General features: G+C 51.3%; 1 protein-coding gene across 4 annotated transcripts in view; it reads right to left on the reverse strand.

Moving 5' to 3' along the window:
- Positions 1–21,906, reverse strand: part of esr2a (estrogen receptor 2a) — a 569,342-nt gene that overhangs the window by 34,057 nt on the left and 513,379 nt on the right. For all 4 annotated transcript variants that reach the window (XM_068038484.1, XM_068038485.1, XM_068038486.1 and 1 more), the window contains exon 7: positions 18,308–18,441. In XM_068038484.1, coding sequence (XP_067894585.1) covers positions 18,308–18,441 — 134 coding nt within the window. The remainder of the gene's footprint in view (positions 1–18,307; positions 18,442–21,906) is intronic.

Below are 21,906 nucleotides of genomic sequence, written 5' to 3' on the forward strand. Positions count from 1 at the left end.
CAGTACTGTGGGATTGCTGCACTTTCGGAAGGTCAGTACTGAGAGAGTGCTGCACTGTCAAAGGGTCAGTACTGAGGGAGTGCCGCACTGTCGGAGGGTCAGTACTGAGGGAGTGCCGCACTGTCGGAGGGTCAGTACTGAGGGAGTGCCGCACTGTCAGAGGGTCAGTACTGAGGGAGCGCTGCATTGTCAGAGGGTCAGTACTGAGGGAGAGCTGCACTGTCAGAGGGTCAGTACTGAGGGAGAGCTGCACTGTCAGAGGGTCAGGACTGAGGGAGTGCCGCACTGTCAGAGGGTCAGTACTGAGGGAGTGCTGCACTGTCGGAGGGTCAGTACTAAGGGAGTGCTGCACTGTCGGAGGGTCAGTACTGAGGGAGTGCCGCACTGTCGGAGGGTCAGTACTGAGGGAGTTCCGCACTGTTCGAGGGTCAGTACTGAACGAGTGCCGCACTGTCAGAGGGTCAGTACTGAGGGAGTGCCGCACTGTCGGAGGGTCAGTACTGAGGGATTGCTGCACTGTTGGAGGGTCAGTTCTGAGGGAATGCTGCACTGTCGGAGGGTCAATACTGAGGGATGGCTGCACTGTCGAAGGGTCAGTACTGAGGGAGTGCTGTACTGTCGGAGGGTCAGTACTGTGGGATTGCTGCACTGTCGGAGGGTCAGTACTGAGGGATTGCCGCACTGTCGGAGGGTCAGTAATGAGGGAGTGCCGCACTGTCGGAGGGTCAGTAATGAGGGAGTGCTGCACTGTCGGAGGGTCAGTACTGAGGGAGTGCCGCACTGTCGGAGGGTCAGTACTGAGGGAGTGCCGCACTGTCGGAGGGTCAGTACTGTGGGATTGCTGCACTGTCGGAGGGTCAGTACTGAGGGAGTGCCGCACTGTCGGAGTGTCAGTACTGTGGGATTGCTGCACTTTCGGAAGGTCAGTACTGAGAGAGTGCTGCACTGTCAAAGGGTCAGTACTGAGGGAGTGCCGCACTGTCGGAGGGTCAGTACTGAGGGAGTGCCGCACTGTCAGAGGGTCAGTACTGAGAGAGCGCTGCATTGTCAGAGGGTCAGTACTGAGGGAGAGCTGCACTGTCAGAGGGTCAGTACTGAGGGAGAGCTGCACTGTCAGAGGGTCAGTACTGAGGGAGTGCCGCACTGTCAGAGGGTCAGTACTGAGGGAGAGCTGCACTGTCAGAGGGTCAGTACTGAGGGAGTGCTGCACTGTCAGAGGGTCAGTACTGAGGGAGTGCTGCACTGTCGGAGGGTCAGTACTGAGGGAGTGCTGCACTGTCGGAGAGTCAGTACTGAGGGAGTGCTGCACTGTCGGAGGGTCGGTACTGAGGGAGTGCTGCACTGTCGGAGAGTCAGTACTGAGGGAGTGCTGCACTGTCGGAGGGTCAGTACTGAGGGAGTGCTGCACTGTCGGAGAGTCAGTACTGAGGGATTGCTGCACTGTCGGAGAGTCAGTACTGAGGGAGTGCTGCACTGTCGGAGGGTCGGTACTGAGGGAGTGCTGCACTGTCGGAGAGTCAGTACTGAGGGAGTGCTGCACTGTCGGAGAGTCGGTACTGAGGGAGTGCTGCACTGTCGGAGAGTCAGTACTGAGGGAGTGCTGCACTGTCGGAGGGTCAGTACTGAGGGAGTGCTGCACTGTCGGAGAGTCAGTACTGAGGGATTGCTGCACTGTCAGAGGTGCTGTCTTCCAGATGAAATGTTAAACTGAGGTCCTGCCTGCCCTCTCTGGTGGATGTAAAAGGTCCCATGGCCACAATATAAAGAGGGGCTGCGCAAATTCTCCCCAGATCCTGGGACAAAAATCAGACCTCAAAAGGAATCATTTGGTCTTTCTGACATTGCTGCTTGTGGGAGCTTGCTGTGCGCATTGTGGCTACTGCATTTCCTAACAGTGACGACACTTCAAAAAAGCATTTAATTGGCTGTAAAGCACTTTGAGACATCCTGAAGTTGCAATACAAATGCAGGTCTGTCTTTCTTTTCGATCTTGTGGTCACTGAAGTGATGCACACCCTTCGGAGGGAATCAGGCTCCGCAGTCTGCTGACTCAGGGGTCTCTTAATGGAGGTTTCATCTGAATCTAAGACAACACCTTATAAAATGTTAACGACCTGAAACATAAACCATTGTTGGTTTGTGGCCCAAAGTGCATACAGGAAGAATGAGGCTGAATTTGTTGTTGGCAAAAGCACTTTGTAACAGCTCGTGAATAGTGAGGAACTGCTGGGAGAAAATTGGTTTCAGCTGCGAAACTGGAATCAGTTCAGAAAGTAGTAATTCTGTCATTGTATGCTCGATCGTCAATTCAGCAAGGCTGAGCAGGTAGGTATTGTCTGGACATTTTTTAATCTATGCACAATGGAAATGTCTGTTATCGAGGTCCACTGAGTCTCCAGGTGAGATTACGAAGCACGAAAAGAAAAAGGCTTTCCTTTCTATCACACCCACCGGATGTTTTCAAGTGTTTTACAGCCAATTAAGTACTTTCTTGAAGTGTTGTCACTGTTGTAATGTAGGAAACACAGCAGTTAATTTGCATACAGCAAGATCCCATAAGCAGAAATGTGATAATGACTGGATGATCTGTTTTTGTAATGTTGACTGAGGGATAAATATTGACCAGAACACTGGGGAGAACTCCCCTGCTCTTCTTCAAAGTAATGCAACCTTTTTCATCCACCTGAGACAGCAGAGCGGGGCCTCAGTTTAACATCTCATCTGAGAGACGGCAGCTCGAACATTGCAGCACTCCCTCAGTACTGCACTGGAGTGTCAGCCGAGACTTTTATGCTTAAGTCTCTGGACTGGGACTTGAAGCCTCAACCTTCTGCCTCAGAGGCTAAAGGCACTACCCACTGAGCCACAGCTGACAGCTTCAAAAACCAGACCTCTGGGTACCATAGAAATTGCTTCTGACTGTTACGAGTAACAATATGAAGCAGCTCCGATAATTATCAGGGGCTGAGACTCACACTGTCTCTCCCCCCCTAGAGAGACTCTGATGATCAGGCTGCTCAGTAAGGGGAGAGTGGAGGGATTGCGAGGCAAAGTGGATGGGAACTGGTAGGATTTGGCCATGTTGACTACGCTCTGTGTACAACTCAGGGCTACACTGAAAATGCTGGTTCTGATCGCGAGGCGAGGGATTTTGCACTTAAGTGGAAACTAAATATGATTTGTTGAAAAATTCTCCAAAAAGGAAATAACAGAACATGAATTGCAGCACAGAAAGAGGCCATTCAGCCCATGAGATTGGTCTTAGCTCTTAAACTGCAGCTGTCGCCTCTGATTCCATTTCCTCAGTCTTGAGCCACAATCTTTTATATTGTTACCTTTCAATTCCTTATCCTATTCCCAATCTCCCACTCCCTAGCCCCATGTGGTAGAGAGCTCCCGTTCTAATAACTTTCCATCTGAAAACATCTCTTCTAACTTTCCTCTCTCAGCGATAATCTTCAGTCTGTCTTCCCTCGTTACCCATTCACCAAACAACCAAACAATAGAAATAAGCTTTCACTGTTCACCCTCTCCAAACCTTACATCATTTTGCAGCAAGATTAACCAGTGCTGTGGGGGAGAGTTTCAAATAATCTGGCACCAGGCACTATTTGGGGGAGGCATCAGGATGAAGCATTGGAGAGGAGATAGAAGGTGCACCGAGGACTGGGAGAGACAAGCAGAATAAAGAGTAATTCTGAAATAGAAGGGATCAGACGGGAGATGGGGGAAATGTAAGGCAGTCTAAGATGGCGTTTAGAGTGCATGTGTATACATGCATATATAATGGTTAAACAAGGTTGGTGAACTACAGGCACAATCACCATATGGGACTGTGACATAGTGACAATAACAGAGACCTGGCTCAAACAAGCGGGATGAAATTAATATTCCTAGATACAAGTTAAAAAAGGTATGAAAGGAAAAATGGGAGAGAAGGTGGCAGTGTTGATCATAGATACTGTTACAGCACTAGAATGGAATGATATATATGAGGATTCAAAGCCAAGCTATTTGGTTAGAATTAAGCAACAGTAGTGGAGTGATTACACTGCTGGGAGTTTATTAAAGACAACCAAATAGTAGGAAGGAGTTAGAGGAACAAATTTGCGGGGAAATTACAGAAAGATGCAAGAGCTTTAGAGTAGTGATAATGGGGAACTTCTGTTATCCTGGTATAAACTGGGATAATAACAGTGTAGAGGGCAAAGAGGGGATGAATTCCTGAAATGTGTGCAAGAGAACTTTCTTATTCGGTGCGTTTTCAACCCAATGGGGAAGGAAAAAGTACTTTTTAAAATTCATTCATGGGATGTGAGCATCGCTGGCCAGGCCAGCATTTATTGCCCATCCCTAATTGCCCTTGAGAAGGTGGTGGTGAGCTGCCTTCTTGAACCGCTGCAGTCCATATGGTGTAGGTACACCCACAGTGCTGTTAGGGAGGGAGTTCCAGGATTTTAACCCAGAAACAGTGAAGGAACGACGATATAGTTCCAAGTCAGGATGGTGTGTGACTTGGAGGGGAACTTGCAGGTGGTGGTGTTCCCATGCATCTGCTGCCCTTGTCCTTCTGGTTGGTAGACATCGTGGGTCTTGGTGCATTGCATCAGTACATCTTGTAGATGGTACACACTGCTGCCACTGGGCGTCGGTGGTGGAGGGAGTGAATGTTGAAGGTGCTGGATGGGGTGCCAATCAAGTGGGCTGCTTTGTCCTTGATGGTGTCAAGCTTTGTGAGTGTTATTGGAGCTGCACCCATCCAGGCAAGTGGAGAGTATTCCATCACACTCCTGACTTGTGCCTTGTAGATGGTGGACAGGTTTTGAGGAGTCAGGAGGTGAGTTACTCGCTGCAGGATTCCTAGCCTCTGACCTGCTCTTGTAACCATGGTATTTATATGGCTACTCCAGTTCCGTTTCTGGTCAGTGGTGACCCCCAGGATGTTGATAGTGGGGGATTCAGCGATGGTAATGCCATTGAACACCAAGGAGAGATGGTCACAATCACAAATAGGCCAGACAGGGGAAGGAGGGCAGGTTACCTTCACTGAAGGGCATTAGTGAACCAGTTTGGGCTTTATGATAATCTAGCACCTTTCATGGTCATTTTCCAAAAGAGGAACAAAGATGGGTGGCACAGTGGTGGAGTGGTTAGCACCGCAGTCTCACAGCTCCAGCGACCTGGGTTCGGTTCTGGGTACTGCCTGTGTGGAGTTTGCACGTTCTCCCTGTGACTGTGTGAGTTTACTCTGGGTGCTCCGGTTTCCTCCCACAGCCAAAGACTTGTGAATTAATAGGTAATTTGGCTGTTGTAAAAAAAAAATTTGCCCTTAGTGTAGGTAGGTAGTAGGAGAATTGTGGGGATGTGAGAGGAAAAATGGGATTAATATAGGATTAGTATAAATTGATGGTTGGTGGGCTGAAGGGCCTGTTTTGCTGCTGTAATCTCTCTATGAACAGAGAATCATGAATATATTAATCAATAAATCAGGCAGGAATGAAGTACAGGGAACAATGGAATGAATAAACAAAATAGCAATGCAGATTCTGAGTAATAAAGCAATTAGACAGGACAGAAGAATAGGGAAGTAGTAACTTTATAAATTATCAAGCAGTTGGGTTGTAATTATGAATGAGGAGGGCTACAGTAGCGTAGTGGTTATGTTACTAGACTAGCAATCCAGAGAACTGGACTAATGACCTGGAGACATGAGTTCAAACTCCACTGCGGCAGCTGGGGAATTTAAATTCAGTTCATAAATCTGGAATAAAAAACTATTTTCAGTAATGGTGACTATCAAACTACTGGATTGTTGGATTGTCGTATAAAACCATCTGGTTCACTAATGCCCTGTAGGGAAGGAAATCTTCTGTCCTTACCTGGTCTGGCCGACATGTGACTGCAGACCCACAGCAATGTGGTTGACTCTTAATTGCCCTCTGAAATGGCCGAGCAAGTCACTGAGTTGTATTCAAGAAGGCAGCGTCACAAGGGCAATTAGGGATGGGTAATAAATGTTGGTCTAGCCAGTGACACCCACATGCCATGAATGAATACAAAGAAAAAGAGGAGCAATGGAGAGTGAGTAACTGCACCATGAAGACATCAGAGACAGATAAGAGATTAGCCATCAGCTAGAACTCAGCAATTACACCACGAAAGATCAACTAGTTTTATACAAATCTCATTTTGTACAAAGTCACACTTTGTTTTTTCAGGTGAGGGAGTGGGTGGGCAGCTACAAGTATTGACTGACCGACAGGCAGCTATGATATTATTGTGTATCTGACAGACAAGCCTCTCTGTGTCAGGAAATTGACAGCAGGTTTTCCACATTAAACACTGAGAAGTAACAGGTCCAAATACTTCTGATGAAAGGTCATCGACCTGAAATGTTAACTCTCTTTCTCTCTACACAGATGCTGCCTGACCTGCTGAGTATTTCTAGCATTTTCTGGTATTTCAGATTTCTAGCATCTGCAGTATTTTGCTTTTATATTAAGTCCAAACACTTATTGTTTTTGAATCTTCACACTCCCTTTGGTGAGCAATGTGAAGCAGAAGAATTCATAGGCTGATTAACAGTCTGACAGGCTACATTGTGAATACTCTTTAACCATTTTATCCCAGATGCTTGTTAGTTCTATATGATGGGAAGGTTTTATGGGTTTCCAAAACCCATATGATGAGGGGAGGGGTTCCCCATACCCATTGTGGTCAAGTATCCCACTGGATGTCAAGCCAGAATTCAGACGCAAAGTCGGGACTGTGTGGAGTGCACTTCAAACCTGCACTGTCTGACTCACAGGCTCATAATGCTACCCCTAAGCCAAAGTATTACCCCAGGTCTAACCAGTACAAACAGAAGATTGGGGCTTGCAGTACAATCTGGGACAATGGTTCCAATGCTGCTGAGGAAGGCACGTTGTGGAGGAGAAATTGTTGTCAGTATTAAATCATCAAGATGTGGGAATGTATAACTATTCAAAAATTTTCGACTTCATTGCTGAGGGTTCCTGGGAGTATTTATTCAAAAATTCCCTCAGCTGATTAAATGGGTGTAGAGTCAGTGATAGGGGAAAGTGGACATGGACTGTGGGTGATTAAATGGGTGTAGAGTCAGTGATAGGGGAGAGTGGACATGGACTGTGGGTGATTAAATGGGTGGGTAGAGTCAGTGATAGGGGAGAGTGGACATGGGCTGTGGGTGATTAAATGGGTGTAGAGTCAGTGATAGGGGAGAGTGGACATGGACTGTGGGTGATTAAATGGGTGTAGAGTCAGTGATAGGGGAGAGTGGACATGGACTGTGGGTGATTAAATGGGTGTAGAGTCAGTGATAGGGGAGAGTGGACATGGGCTGTGGGTGATTAAATGGGTGTAGAGTCAGTGATAGGGGAGAGTGGACATGGGCGGTGGGTGATTAAATGGGTGGATAGAGTTAGTGATAGGGAAGAGTGGACATGGACTGTGGGTGATTAAATGGGTGTAGAGTCAGTGATAGGGGAGAGTGGACATGGGCTGTGGGTGATTAAATGGGTGTAGAGTCAGTGATAGGGGAGAGTGGACATGGGCGGTGGGTGATTAAATGGGTGGATAGAGTTAGTGATAGGGAAGAGTGGACATGGGCTGTGGGTGATTAAATGGGTGGATAGAGTTAGTGATAGGGAAGAGTGAACATGGACTGTGGGTGATTAAATGGGTGGATAGAGTTAGTGATAGGGGAGAGTGGACATGGACTGTGGGTGATTAAATGGGTGGATAGAGTTAGTGATAGGGGAGAGTGGACATGGACTGTGGGTGATTAAATGGGTGGATAGAGTTAGTGATAGGGAAGAGTGGACATGGACTGTGGGTGATTAAATGGGTGTAGAGTCAGTGATAGGGAAGAGTGGACATGGGCTGTGGGTGATTAAATGGGTGGATAGAGTTAGTGATAGGGGAGAGTGGACATGGACTGTGGGTGATTAAATGGGTGGATAGAGTTAGTGATAGGGGAAAGTGGACATGGGCTGTGGGTGATTAAATGGGTGTAGAGTCAGTGATAGGGGAGAGTGGACATGGGCTGTGGGTGATTAAATGGGTGGATAGAGTTAGTGATAGGGAAGAGTGGACATGGACTGTGGGTGATTAAATGGGTGTAGAGTCAGTGATAGGGGAGAGTGGACATGGGCTGTGGGTGATTAAATGGGTAGATAGAGTTAGTGATAGGGAAGAGTGGACATGGGCTGTGGGTGATTAAATGGGTGGATAGAGTTAGTGATAGGGGAGAGTGGACATGGACTGTGGGTGATTAAATGGGTGGATAGAGTTAGTGATAGGGGAAAGTGGACATGGGCTGTGGGTGATTAAATGGGTTTGTAGAGTCAGTGATGGTGGAGAGTGGACATGGGCTTTGGGTGATTAAATGGGTGGTAGAGTCAGTGATAGGAGAGAGTGGACATGGACTGTGGGTGATTAAATGGGTGGTAGAGTCAGTGATAGGAGAGAGTGGACATGGGCTTTGGGTAATTAAATGGGTGGTAGAGTCAGTGATAGGAGAGAGTGGACATGGACTGTGGGTGATTAAATGGGTGGGTAGAGTCAGTGATAGGAGAGAGTGGACATGGACTGTGGGTGATTAAATGGGTGTAGAGTCAGTGATAGGGGAGAGTGGACATGGGCTGTGGGTGATTAAATGGGTGTAGAGTCAGTGATAGGAGAGAGTGGACATGGACTGTGGGTGATTAAATGGGTGGGTAGAGTCAGTGATAGGAGAGAGTGGACATGGACTGTGGGTGATTAAATGGGTGTAGAGTCAGTGATAGGGGAGAGTGGACATGGACTGTGGGTGATTAAATGGGTGTAGAGTCAGTGATAGGGGAGAGTGGACATGGGCTGTGGGTGATTAAATGGGTTTGTAGAGTCAGTGATGGTGGAGAGTGGACATGGACTGTGGGTGATTAAATGGGTGTAGAGTCAGTGATAGGGGAGAGTGGACATGGGCTGTGGGTGATTAAATGGGTGGGTAGAGTCAGTGATAGGGAAGAGTGGACATGGGCTGTGGGTGATTAAATGGGTGGGTAGAGTCAGTGATAGGGAAGAGTGGACATGGGCTGTGGGTGATTAAATGGGTGGGTAGAGTCAGTGATTGGGGAGAGTGTACATGGGCTGTGGGTAATTAAATGGGTGTAGAGTCAGTGATAGGGGAGAGTGGACATGGACTGTGGGTGATTAAATGGGTGGGTAGAGTCAGTGATAGGGAAGAGTGGACATGGGCTGTGGGTGATTAAATGGGTGGGTAGAGTCAGTGATTGGGGAGAGTGGACATGGGCGGTGGGTGATTAAATGGGTGGGTAGAGTCAGTGATAGGGGGGAGTGGACATGGGCTGTGGGTGATTAAATGGGTGGTAGAGTCAGTGATAGGGGAGAGTGGACATGGGCGGTGGGTGATTAAATGGGTGGGTAGAGTCAGTGATAGGGGAGAGTGGACATGGGCTGTGGGTGATTAAATTGGTGGGTAGAGTCAGTGATAGGGGAGAGTGGACATGGGCTGTGAGTGATTAAATGGGTGGTAGAGTAAGTGATAGGGGAGAGTGGACATGGGCTGTGGGTGATTAAATGGGTGGGTAGAGTCAGTGATAGGGGAGAGTGGACATGGACTGTGGGTGATTAAATGGGTGTAGAGTCAGTGATAGGGGAGAGTGGACATGGACTGTGGGTGATTAAATGGGTGGGTAGAGTCAGTGATAGGGGAGAGTGGACATGGGCTGTGAGTGATTAAATGGGTGGTAGAGTCAGTGATAGGGGAGTGTGGACATGGGCTGTGGGTGGTTAAATGCATGTAGAGTCAGTGATAGGGGAGAGTGGACATGGACTGTGGGTGATTAAATGGGTGTAGAGTCAGTGATAGGGGAGAGTGGACATGGACTGTGGGTGATTAAATGGGTGTAGAGTCAGTGATAGGGGAGAGTGGACATGGACTGTGGGTGATTAAATGGGTGTAGAGTCAGTGATAGGGGAGAGTGGACATGGGCTGTGGGTGATTAAATGGGTGTAGAGTCAGTGATAGGGGAGAGTGGACATGGACTGTGGGTGATTAAATGGGTGTAGAGTCAGTGATAGGGGAGAGTGGACATGGACTGTGGGTGATTAAATGGGTGTAGAGTCAGTGATAGGGGAGAGTGGACATGGACTGTGGGTGATTAAATGGGTGTAGAGTCAGTGATAGGGGAGAGTGGACATGGACTGTGGGTGATTAAATGGGTGTAGAGTCAGTGATAGGGGAGAGTGGACATGGACTGTGGGTGATTAAATGGGTGTAGAGTCAGTGATAGGGGAGAGTGGACATGGACTGTGGGTGATTAAATGGGTGTAGAGTCAGTGATAGGGGAGAGTGGACATGGACTGTGGGTGATTAAATGGGTGTAGAGTCAGTGATAGGGGAGAGTGGACATGGACTGTGGGTGATTAAATGGGTGTAGAGTCAGTGATAGGGGAGAGTGGACATGGACTGTGGGTGATTAAATGGGTGTAGAGTCAGTGATAGGGGAGAGTGGACATGGGCTGTGGGTGATTAAATGGATGTAGAGTCAGTGATAGGGGAGAGTGGACATGGACTGTGGGTGATTAAATGGGTGTCGAGTCAGTGATAGGGGAGAGTGGACATGGACTGTGGGTGATTAAATGGATGGGTAGAGTCAGTGATGGGGGAGAGTGGACATGGACTGTGGGTGATTAAATGGGTGTAGAGTCAGTGATAGGGGAGAGTGGACATGGGCTGTGGGTGGTTAAATGGGTGTAGTTTCAGTGATAGGGGAGAGTGGACATGGGCTGTGGGTGATTAAATGGGTGGGTAGAGTCAGTGATGGGGGAGAGTGGACATGGGCTGTGGGTGATTAAATGGGTGGGTAGAGTCAGTGATAGGGGAGAGTGGACATGGACTGTGGGTGATTAAATGGATGGGTAGAGTCAGTGATGGGGGAGAGTGGACATGGGCTGTGGGTGATTAAATGGGTGGGTAGAGTCAGTGATTAGGGAGAGTGGACATGGGGTGTGGAAATTAAATAGGTGGGTAGAGTCAGTGATGGGGGAGAGTGGACATGGGCTGTGGGTGATTAAATGGATGTAGAGTCAGTGATGGGGGAGAGTGGACATGGGCTGTGGGTGATTAAATAGATGGGTGGAGTCAGTGATGGGGGAGAGTGGACATGGGCTGTGGGTGATTAAATGGATGTAGAGTCAGTGATAAGGTAGAGTTAGACGGGCTGTGGGAAGAATGGGTTTTATGGGCCAATGTCCCAATTCTGTTTCCATGTGTTTTGAATGAGCAGCTTTGTGAACTGTTTATACGTTTTGTTTGGCATTATGGTTGTGAAAATGGTGATAACACTGACTCCCTGTTGTCCGGGCAACACTTTCATCTTGAGTGAGAACTCATCTGGAGTATTGTATACAGTTTTGGTCTCCTCATTTGAGAAAGAATATAAATGCGTTGGAGGCAGTTCAGAGAAGGTTCACTCGACTGATTCCTAGGACAGGGGGCTTATCTTATGAGGAAAGGTTGGACAGGTTGGGTCTGTAATGAGAGGTGATCTTTTGAAACATATAAGATCCTTAGGGGACTTGACAGGGTGGATGCTGAAAGGATGTTGCCCCTTGTAGAACTAGGGAACACAATTTAAACAATAAGGGGCCGCCCATTTAAGACGGAGATGAGGAGAAATGTTTTTCTCTCAGAGGATCGAGAGTCTTTGGAACTCTCTTCCCCAGAGAGTGGTGGAGGCAGGGGCATTGAATATTTTTAAGGCAGAGGTAGATAAAGACAAACAAGGAAGGATATCGGGGGTAGGCGGGAAATTGGAGTTGACACCACAAATAGATCAGCCATGATCTTATTAAATGATGGAGCAGGCGTGAAGGGGCCGAATGGCCTACTCCTGCTCTTAATTTGTTTGCTTGTATCCTTCAATCAACATTAAAACATAATCACATTGCTGTTTGTGGGATCTTGCTGTGTGCGAACTGTCTGCTGTGTTTCCCACATTACAACAGTGACTACACTTCAAAAGTAGCAGTAAAGCTTCGGAGGACCCGAGGAAATCAAAGGAACAACAGAAATGCACAACTTTCTTTCTCCAACTGTAACAAAGTACATCCAGACAGGACAGGCTTTCCAACACAAATTAAAACTGTATTGTTGGTACACTAGAATCAACAGGACCTCGCAGTACAGATAAACCAAATATTTATCTATCCATCAGATGACAAATGTCTTCCTGGGCGCTTTATTTGTGGAAGCTTTTATTCAAATCCAGCACATTTCCACCTCAATTACAACCTGCTGTTTCTCAATCACTAACTCGAGGAAAGGCAGCTGGATTCAGACCAAGAATGTGTGTCCGTGTGAGACATCAGCTCCCTCCTGTGGGGAAGCTAGTTCAATGTAATGCTGGATGTTAATGAGACGACATCTGAGAGCAGCAAAGCTGCATCAAAATCTAATGAATATTTTCAAATACGAGAATGAAAGGGAATGGATGTAGGAATCTGCAAAGTTAGGAAAATGCCACAATGATGAGAATCCAACCAATAGCAATTCAGCCTGGAAAAGAAGCTGGGGGTTTGCTCAGTCCTTCAAGTAGGGAGTGAGAAAAAATCTGGATCAAAAATGGACCCTTCACCAAGCTCAGTTCAGATGTGGATAAAAGGAATGACCTGTCAAATTGGCATTGTCCAATTGGACTGCGCACACTGACCGTGCATAGTGGAAAGCTGAGTTTTGAATGGCTCAAGGTGGCATGTTGTTGTTCAATTCATTACAATTTCAACACAAATGCACAATTTATTCAACTGCGTAAAATCTACCCCCCTCCTCGCAATCAATCCCCTCCCCCGCCCGCAACCAATCCCCTCCCCCGCCCGCAACCAATCTCCTCCCCCGCCCGCAACCAATCCCCTCCCCCGCCCGCAACCAATCTCCTCCCCTGCCTGCAACCAATCCCCTTCCCCGCCCGCAATCAATCCCCTCCCCCGCCCGCAATCAATCCCCTCCCCCGACCACAATCAATCCCCACCCCCGCCCACTCACAATCTCCTCCCCTGCCTGCAATCAATCCCCTCCCCCGCCCACAATCAATCCCCACCCTCGCCCACTCACAATCTCCTCCCCTGCCTGTAATCAATTCTCCAGCACAGCATTTACTTGGCCGCGTATAACCTAATCCACCGCCACCAATCCACACTACAAACACAAAATCCACTGCACTGCACCGAATCTACTCTACCAGATGCAGTTCTTTGGCCTCTTTGTCTTGGGAGACAATGGTTAAGCGCCTGGAGGTGGTCAGTGGTTTGTGAAGCTGCGCCTGGAGTGGGCTATAAAGGCCAATTCTAGAGTGACAGACTCTTCCACAGATGCTGCAGATAAAATTGGTTGTCGGGGCTGTTACACAGTTGGCTCTCTCCTTGCGCTTCTGTCTTTTTTCTGCCAACTGCTAAGTCTCTTCAACTCGCCATTCTTTACCCCGACTTTATGGCTGTCCACCAGCTCTGGCGATTGCTGGCAACTGACTCCCACGACTTGTGATCAATGTCACAGAACTTCAAGTCGCGTTTGCAGACGTCTTTAAAGCGGAGACATGGACGGCCGGTGGGTCTGATACCAGTGACGAGCTCGCTGTACAATGTGTCTTTGGGGATCCTGCCATCTTCCATGCGACTCACATGGCCAAGCCATCTCAAGTGCCGCTGGCTCAGTAGGGTGTATATGCTGGGAATGTTGGCCGCCTCGAGGACTTCTGCGCTGGAGATACAGTCCTGCCACCTGATGCCAAGTATTCTTCGGAGGCAGCAAAGATGGAATGAATTGAGACGTCACTCTTGGCTGACATACATTGTCCAGGCCTCGCTGCCATAGAGCAAGGTACTGAGGACACAGGCTTGATACACTCGGACTTTTGTGTTCCGTGTCAGTGCGCCATTTCCCACACTCTCTTGGCCAGTCTGGACATAGCAGTGGAAGCCTTTCCCACGCACCTTGCTGATTTCTGCATCTAGAGACAGGTTACTGGTGATAGTTGAGCCTAGGTAGGTGAACTCTTGAACCACTTCCAGAGCGTGGTCGCCGATATTGATGGATGGAGCATTTCTGACATCCTGCCCCATGATGTTCGTTTTCTTGAGGCTGATGGTTAGGCCAAATTCATTGCAGGCAGCCGCAAACCTGTCGATGAGACTCTGCAGACACTCTTCAGTGTGAGATGTTAAAGCAGCATCGTCAGCAAAGAGGAGTTCCCTGATGAGGACTTTTCCGTACTTTGGTCTTTGCTCTTAGGCGGGCAAGGTTGAACAACCTGCCCCTGATCTTGTGCGGAGGAAAATTCCTTCTTCTGAAGACTTGAATGCATGTGAAAGCAGCAGGGAGAAGAAAATCCCAAACAGTGTAGGTGCAAAAACACAGCCCTGTTTCACACCACTCAGGATAGGAAAGGGGTCTGATGAGGCGCCGCTATGCTGAATTGTGCCTTTCATATTCACAAAATCCACTGCACCGAACTTACTCCACCAGAAGCAGTAATATTTACAGAATTACTAGACATTGTCTCCCCTCATTCCTGTTCCTGCTCTCACTGTGAAACTTTCAGTCTCCCCCTCCCCTCTCCCAGCACTCCCCCTCCCCTCTCCCAGCACTCCCCTCCCTCTCCCAGCCCTCCTCTCCCCTCTCCCTGCTCTCCCCCCTCCCCTCTCCCAGCACTCCCCCTCCCCTCTCCCAGCTCTCCCCCTCCCCTCTCCCAGCCCTCCCTCTCCCCCTCTCCCAGCCCTCCCTCTCCCCTCTCCCAGCTCTCCCCCTCCCCTCTCCCAGCCCTCTCTCTCCCCTCTCCCAGCCCTCCCTCTCCCCTCTCCAGCACTCCCCCTCCCCTCTCCCAGCTCTCCCCCTCCCCTCTCCCAGCCCTCTCTCTCCCCTCTCCCAGCCCTCCCTCTCCCCTCTCAGCCCTCCCTCTCCCCTCTCCAGCTCTCCCCCTCCCCTCTCCCAGCCCTCTCTCTCCCCTCTCCCAGCCCTCTCTCTCCCCTCTCCCAGCCCCTCCCTCTCCCCTCTCCCAGCCCTCCCTCTCCCCTCTCCCCAGCACTCCCCCTCCCCTCTCCCAGCCCTCTCTCTCCCCTCTCCCAGCACTCCCCCTCCCTCTCCCCAGCCCTCCCCTCTCCCTCTCCCAGCCCTCCCTCTCCCCTCTCCAGCCCTCCCCCTCCCCTCTCCCAGCCCTCTCTCTCCACCCCTCTCCCAGCTCTCCCCCCTCCCCCTCTCCCCAGCCCTCCCTCTCCCCTCTCCCAGCCTCTCCCCCTCCCTCTCTTCCCCTCCCCTTTCTCAACTCATCACCTCAGCTCCCCTCCTTCTCTCAGTTTACACGCCCTCCTTCCTCTCCTCTCACTCGAGCTCTGACTCCAGCTCCCGATTCCCTGTACCGTGTGGGAGAGTCTGTGTTTGCTTCAATCTAATTTCCCACTCCGAGATGGCACGAGGCCTAATAGGATATTTTCCACATGGGAGCGCTGTCAGAGAGTTTGTTGAAGGATAGAAAGTTTTATTTAGATCTGAGTATTTCCATTCTCCAGGGAATTCCAGTGAGCCCCCGATGGAATTCCAGTGGGAGAGTGAGCAGACATTTCAGGATCTGTGCTCCTTGCCAGCTGAACACAATCTGTCCCCCTCGTGCAGGATGTTAACCCATGGAACTGGGCAACAGCAGCATCACCACCAGCCGCAAAGCTTCTGTCTCAGGAGGGGGATGGTATTGGGTGGGTGGGGAGTGGTAGTGTGGGGAGCTGATGATAGTGTGGGGATGGTAGTGGGGGAGGGATGGTAGTGGGGGGATTGGTAGTGGGGGGGTTGGTAGTGGGGGGGATGGTAGTGGGGAGGGGATGGTAGTGGGGGGATGGTAGTGGGGGAGGGGAAGGTAGTGGGGGGGGAATGGTAGTGGAGGGGGATGTAGTGGATGGGGAATGGTAGTGGGGGGGGAATGGTAGTGGGGGGGAATGGTAGTGGGGGGGGGAATGGTAGTGGGGGGGGATGGTAGTGGGGGGGGATGGTAGTGGGGGGATGGTAGTGGGGGAGGGGATGGTAGTGGGGGGATGTAGTGGGGGAGGGGATGGTAGTGGGGGGGAATGGTGGTGAGGGAGGGGATGGTAGTTGGGGGGGGATGGCAGTGGGGGGGGGGGGATTTTAAGTGGGGGTTGGTAGTAGGGGGATGGTAGTGGGGGGGTATGGTAGTAGGGGGATGGTAGTAGGGGGGGATGGTAGTGGAGGGGGATGGTAATGGAGGGGGATGGTAGTGGAGGGGGATGGTAGTGGGGGAGGGGATGGTAGTGGGGGAGGGGATGGTAGTGGGGGGGGATGGTAGTTGGGGGAGGGGATGGTAGTTGGGGGAGGGGATGGTAGTTGGGGGAGGGGATGGTAGTGGGGGGGGGATGGTAGTGGAGGGGGATGGTAGTGGAGGGGGATGGTAGTGGGGGGGGAATGGTAGTGGGGGGGAATGGTAGTGGGGGGGGAATAGTAGTGGAGGGGGAATGGTAGTGGAGGGGGAATGGTAGTGGAGGGGGAATGGTAGTGGAGGGGGAATGGTAGTGGAGGGGGATGGTAGTGGAGGGGGATGGTAGTGGAGGGGGATGGTAGTGGGGGAGGAATGGTAGTGGGGGAGGAATGGTAGTGGGGGGGTTGGTAGTGGGGGGATGGTAGTGGGGGAGGGGATGGTAGTAGGGGGGATGGTAGTGGGGGGGGATTTTAGGGGGGGTTGGTAGTAGAGGGGATGGTAGTGGGGGGTATGGTAGTGGGGGGATGGTAGTAGGGGGGGATGGTAGTGGAGGGGGATGGTAGTGGGGGATGGTAGTGGGGGGCTGGTAGTGGGGGGATGGTAGTGGGGGGATGGTAGTGGGGGGATGGTAGTGGGGGAGGGGATGGTAGTGGTGGGGATGGTTGTGGGGGAGGGGATGGTAGTGGGGGGATGGTAGTGGGGGGATGGTAGTGGGGGAGGGGATGATAGGGGGGCGGGTTGGTAGTGGGGGAGGGGATGGTAGTGTGGGGATGGTAGTGGGGGAGGGGATGGTAGTGTGGGGATGGTAGTGGGGGATGGGATGGTAGTGGCGGGATGGTAGTGGGGGAGGGGAAGGTAGTTGGGGGGGAATGGTAGTGGAGGGGGATGGTAGTGGGGGGGGGGGAATGGTAGTGGGGGGGGAATGGTAGTGGGGGGGGGAATGGTAGTGGGGGGGGAATGGTAGTGGGGGGATGGTAGTGGGGGGATGGTAGTGGGGGGATGGTAGTGGGGGGATGGTAGTGGGGGAGGGGATGGTAGTGGGGGGGGAATGGTGGTGGGGGAGGGGATGGTAATGGGGGGAATGGTAGTGGGGGGGATTTTAGGGGGGGGATGGTAGTGGGGGGGGATGGTAGTGGGGGGGGGATGATAGTTGGGGGGGATTTTAGGGGGGGTTGGTAGTAGGGGGGATGGTAGTGGGGGGGATGGTAGTGGGGGGTATGGTAGTGGGGGGTATGGTAGTGGGGGGTATGGTAGTAGGGGGTATGGTAGTAGGGGGGATGGTAGTGGAGGGGGATGGTAGTGGAGGGGGGGATGGTAGTGGAGGGGGGGATGGTAGTGGAGGGGGATGGTAGTGGGGGAGGGGATGGTAGTGGGGGAGGGGTTGGTAGTGGGGGAGGGGATGGTAGTAGGGGAGGGGATGGTAGTGGGGGAGGGGATGGTAGTGGAGGGGGGTGATGGTAGTGGGGGACAGGATGGTAGTGGAGGGGGGGGGATACTCAGTACTGCAGTTCACACAGGACAAAGGGTACTGTGAACTGGAGTGGAGGGACGTGGAGGGAGTTGGAGGAAGGCTGAGCGAAGTGGAGGAAGGCAGAGTGAAATGGAGAGAGGCAGAGGGAAGCAGGGTGTAGTGGAGGGAGGTGAAGGGAAGTGGAGTGAGGCGGAGGAAGGTGGAGGGAGGTGGAGTGAGGCGGAGGAAGGTGGAGGGAGGTGGAGGAAGCTCTTTGAGAAGCTGAGGGTTAATGGAATGTTTTTGTCGAGCGGGCTGGTGTCTCTCCATGGAACCTTGCCACAGTATCTGTTCAGTCAGAGAGATGAGCACATGTTCCATCTCCCACTTCACATGTGACTGGAAGCCAAGAAAATGCTTTTAATTTAAAAAAAAGACAGCAGGTTGAAAAGAGTTGAAAAGTTTACAGAAGCTCACCTTCCATCCTGCTGATGGGGTTTTGTTCCCACTAACGAAGTCAGTTAAAAGCTTAATGGGAGGAAACCTTTATTGAAACACATTTTCTTTTACTCACTGGAGTTGAGGAGAACCATGGCTTTGAGGCAAAGATATTCATCGTGCTGTAGCTTCAACTCTCGGAACCGTGAAGTTGCTGCCAGTAACATATCAAAGATTTCCAGAATGCCTTCGACACACTGTCCCTCATCCCTAGAGACAGGAGGAGGGAAAAACAAACAATTAGCAGAACTCGACAGAGAGCAGTCGTGGGGAACTTACAGTTATGTGGAGAGATTGGGGAAACTGGGTTTGTTCTCCTTAGAGCAGGAAAGGTTAAGGGGAAATTTAATCGAGGCGTTCGGAATTATGAAGGGTTTTGATGGAGGCAATACGGAGATACTCTTTCTCCAGCAGGAGAGTCAGTAACCAGAGGATTATCGGTGAAAGCAGTGGATATGCTGGCACAGCAGCTGATCTTTCAAACAATTTCTGTTTTGATTATGAGAGATGAGGAGAAATGTTTTTATGCAGGGAGTTGTTGTGATCTGGAATGCGCTGCCTGAAACAGATTCAATAATAACTTTCAAAAGGGAATTGGATAAAAATACCCGGAAAGGAAAGATTTGCAGAGCTATGGGGAAAGTGCAGAGAGAGCACTTTCAAAGAGCTGGCACAGGGATCATATGCTGAGTGGTCTCCTCTGCACTGGATCATTACATCATTTATGATCAGCATCCTGGTCTCTCTCAAAGTTTCTCCTCGGCTTTGGAAATCAACGCCTCTTGCTCAGGTTTAGTTGAACCGTCAGTTCCTCTCCCTGATAATTAGAATTAATTCTCAATTGTATTGGTGGTGCAGTAAAAAGACAGACTTGCATACACGTGGTATCTGTCACGGTCCCAAGCTGTCCGGAATCACTTCACAACTAATTCTGGAGACAGCATTGTAATGCTGGAAACACAGCAGCCAATTTGCGCACAGCAAGCTCCCACAAAGCACAGTGTGGTCATGAGCAGATAAACTGTTTTAATAATGTTGGTCAAGGGATAATTATTGGTCAGGACAGTGGCAGAACTCTTTAAATAGTGCTATAGCATTCTTTACACATGAGGACAGATGGACGCTTGGTTTAACATTTCATCCAAAAGATGCTCCTCTGACAGTCCAGCACTCCCTCAGCACTGCCCCTCCGACAGTGAAGCACTCCCTCAGTACTGACTCTTCTACAGTGCAGTGATCCCTCAGTACCACCCTCCGATAGTGCAGCACTCCCTCAGTACTGCCCCTCCGACAGTGCAGCGCTCCCTCAGCACTGACTTTCCTACAGTGCAGCACTCCCTCAGTACTGACCCTCCAACAGTGCAGCACTCCCTCAGTACTGCCCCTCCGACAGTGCAGCACACCCTCAGTACTGACCCTCCGACAGTGCGGCACTCCCTCAGTACTGCCCCTCCGACAGTGCAGCGCTCCCTCAGCACTGACTTTCCTACAGTGCAGCACTCCCTCAGTACTGACCCTCCAACAGTGCAGCACTCCCTCAGTACTGCCCCTCCGACAGTGCAGAACACCCTCAGTACTGACCCTCCGACAGTGCGGCACTCCCTCAGTACTGACCCTCCGACAGTGCAGCGCTCCATCAGTACTGACTCTCGGACAGTGCAGTGCTCCCTCAGCACTGACCCTCCGACAGTGCAGTGCTACCTCAGTACTGACCCTCCGACAGTGCAGTGCTACCTCAGCACTGACCCTCCGACAGTGCAGTGCTACCTCAGCACTGACCCTCCGACAGTGCAGTGCTACCTCAGCACTGACCCTCCAACAGTACAGTGCTCCCTCAGCACTGACCCTCCGACAGTGCAGCGCTCCCTCAGTACTGATCCTCCTACAGCGCAGTGCTCCCTCAGCACTGCCCCTCCGACAGTGCAGTGCTCCCTCAGTACTGACCCTCCAACAGTACAGTGCTCCCTCAGCACTGCCCCTCCGACAGTGCAGCGCTCCCTCAGTACTGATCCTCCTACAGTGCAGTGCTCCCTCAGCACTGCCCCTCCGACAGTGCAGCGCTCCCTCAGTACTGACCCTCCAACAGTGCAGTGCTCCCTTAGTGCTGACCCTCCGACAGTGCAACGCTCCTTCAGTACTGACCCTCCGACAGTGCAGTGCTCCCTTCGTGCTGACCCTCCGACAGTGCAGCTCTCCCTCAGTACTGACCCTCCGACAGTGCAGTGCTCCCTCAGTACTGACTCTCCGACAGTGCAGTGCTCCCTCAGTACTGATCCTCCTACAGTGCAGTGCTCCCTCAGCACTGCCCCTCCGACAGTGCAGCGCTCCCTCAGTACTGATCCTCCTACAGTGCAGTGCTCCCTCAGCACTGCCCCTCCGACAGTGCAGCGCTCCCTCAGTACTGACCCTCCAACAGTGCAGTGCTCCCTTAGTGCTGACCCTCCGACAGTGCAACGCTCCTTCAGTACTGACCCTCCGACAGTGCAGTGCTCCCTTCGTGCTGACCCTCCGACAGTGCAGCTCTCCCTCAGTACTGACCCTCCGACAGTGCAGTGCTCCCTCAGTACTGACTCTCCGACAGTGCAGTGCTCCCTCAGTACTGACCCTCTAACAGTGCGGCACTCCCTCAGTACTGACCCTCTGACAGTACAGCACTCCCTCAGTACTGACCCTCCAACAATACAGCACTCGCTCAGTACTGACCCTCCAACAGTACAGCACTCCCTCAGTACTGACTCTCCAACAGTACAGTGCTCCCTCAGTACTGACCCTCCAACAGTACAGCACTCCCTCAGTACTGACTCTCCAACAATACAGCACTCCCTCAGTACTGACCCTCCAACAGTACAGCGCTCCCTCAGTACTGACCCTCCGACAGTACAGCACTCCCTCAGTACTGACTCTCCAACAATACAGCACTCCCTCAGTACTGACCCTCCAACAGTACAGCGCTCCCTCAGTACTGACCCTCCGACAGTGCAGCACTCCCTCGGTACTGACCCTCCAACAGTACAGCGCTCCCTCAGTACTGACCCTCGGACAGTACAGCGCTCCCTCAGTACTGACCCTCCAACAGTACAGTGCTCACTCAGTACTGCCCCTCCGACAGTGCAGTGCTCCCTCAGTACTGCTCCCCCTACAGTGCTGTGCTCACTCAGTACTGCCCCTCCGACAGTGCAGTGCTCACTCAGTACTGCCCCTCCTACAGTGCAGCACTCCCTCAGTACTGACCCTCCAACAGTACAGTGCTACTTCAGTACTGACCCTCCGACAGGGCAGCACTCCCTCAGTACTGACCCTCCAACAATACAACACTCGCTCAGTACTGACCCTCCAACAGTACAGCACTCCCTCAGTACTGACCCTCCAACAATACAACACTCGCTCAGTACTGACCCTCCAACAGTACAGCACTCCCTCAGTACTGACCCTCCAACAATACAACACTCGCTCAGTACTGACCCTCCAACAGTACAGCGCTCCCTCAGTACTGACCCTCCAACAGTACAGCACTCCCTCAGCACTTCCCCTCCGACAGTGCAGCGCTCCCTCAGTACTGTTCCCCCTACAGTGCAGCACTCCCTCAGTACTGCCCCCCCTACAGTGCAGCACTCCCTCAGCACTGCCCCTCCAACTGTGCAGCGCTCCCTCAGTAATGACCCTCGAACAGTGCAG

This window comes from Heterodontus francisci, chromosome 9 (assembly GCF_036365525.1).
Source record: "Heterodontus francisci isolate sHetFra1 chromosome 9, sHetFra1.hap1, whole genome shotgun sequence".
NCBI classification, from domain to species: domain Eukaryota; kingdom Metazoa; phylum Chordata; class Chondrichthyes; order Heterodontiformes; family Heterodontidae; genus Heterodontus; species Heterodontus francisci.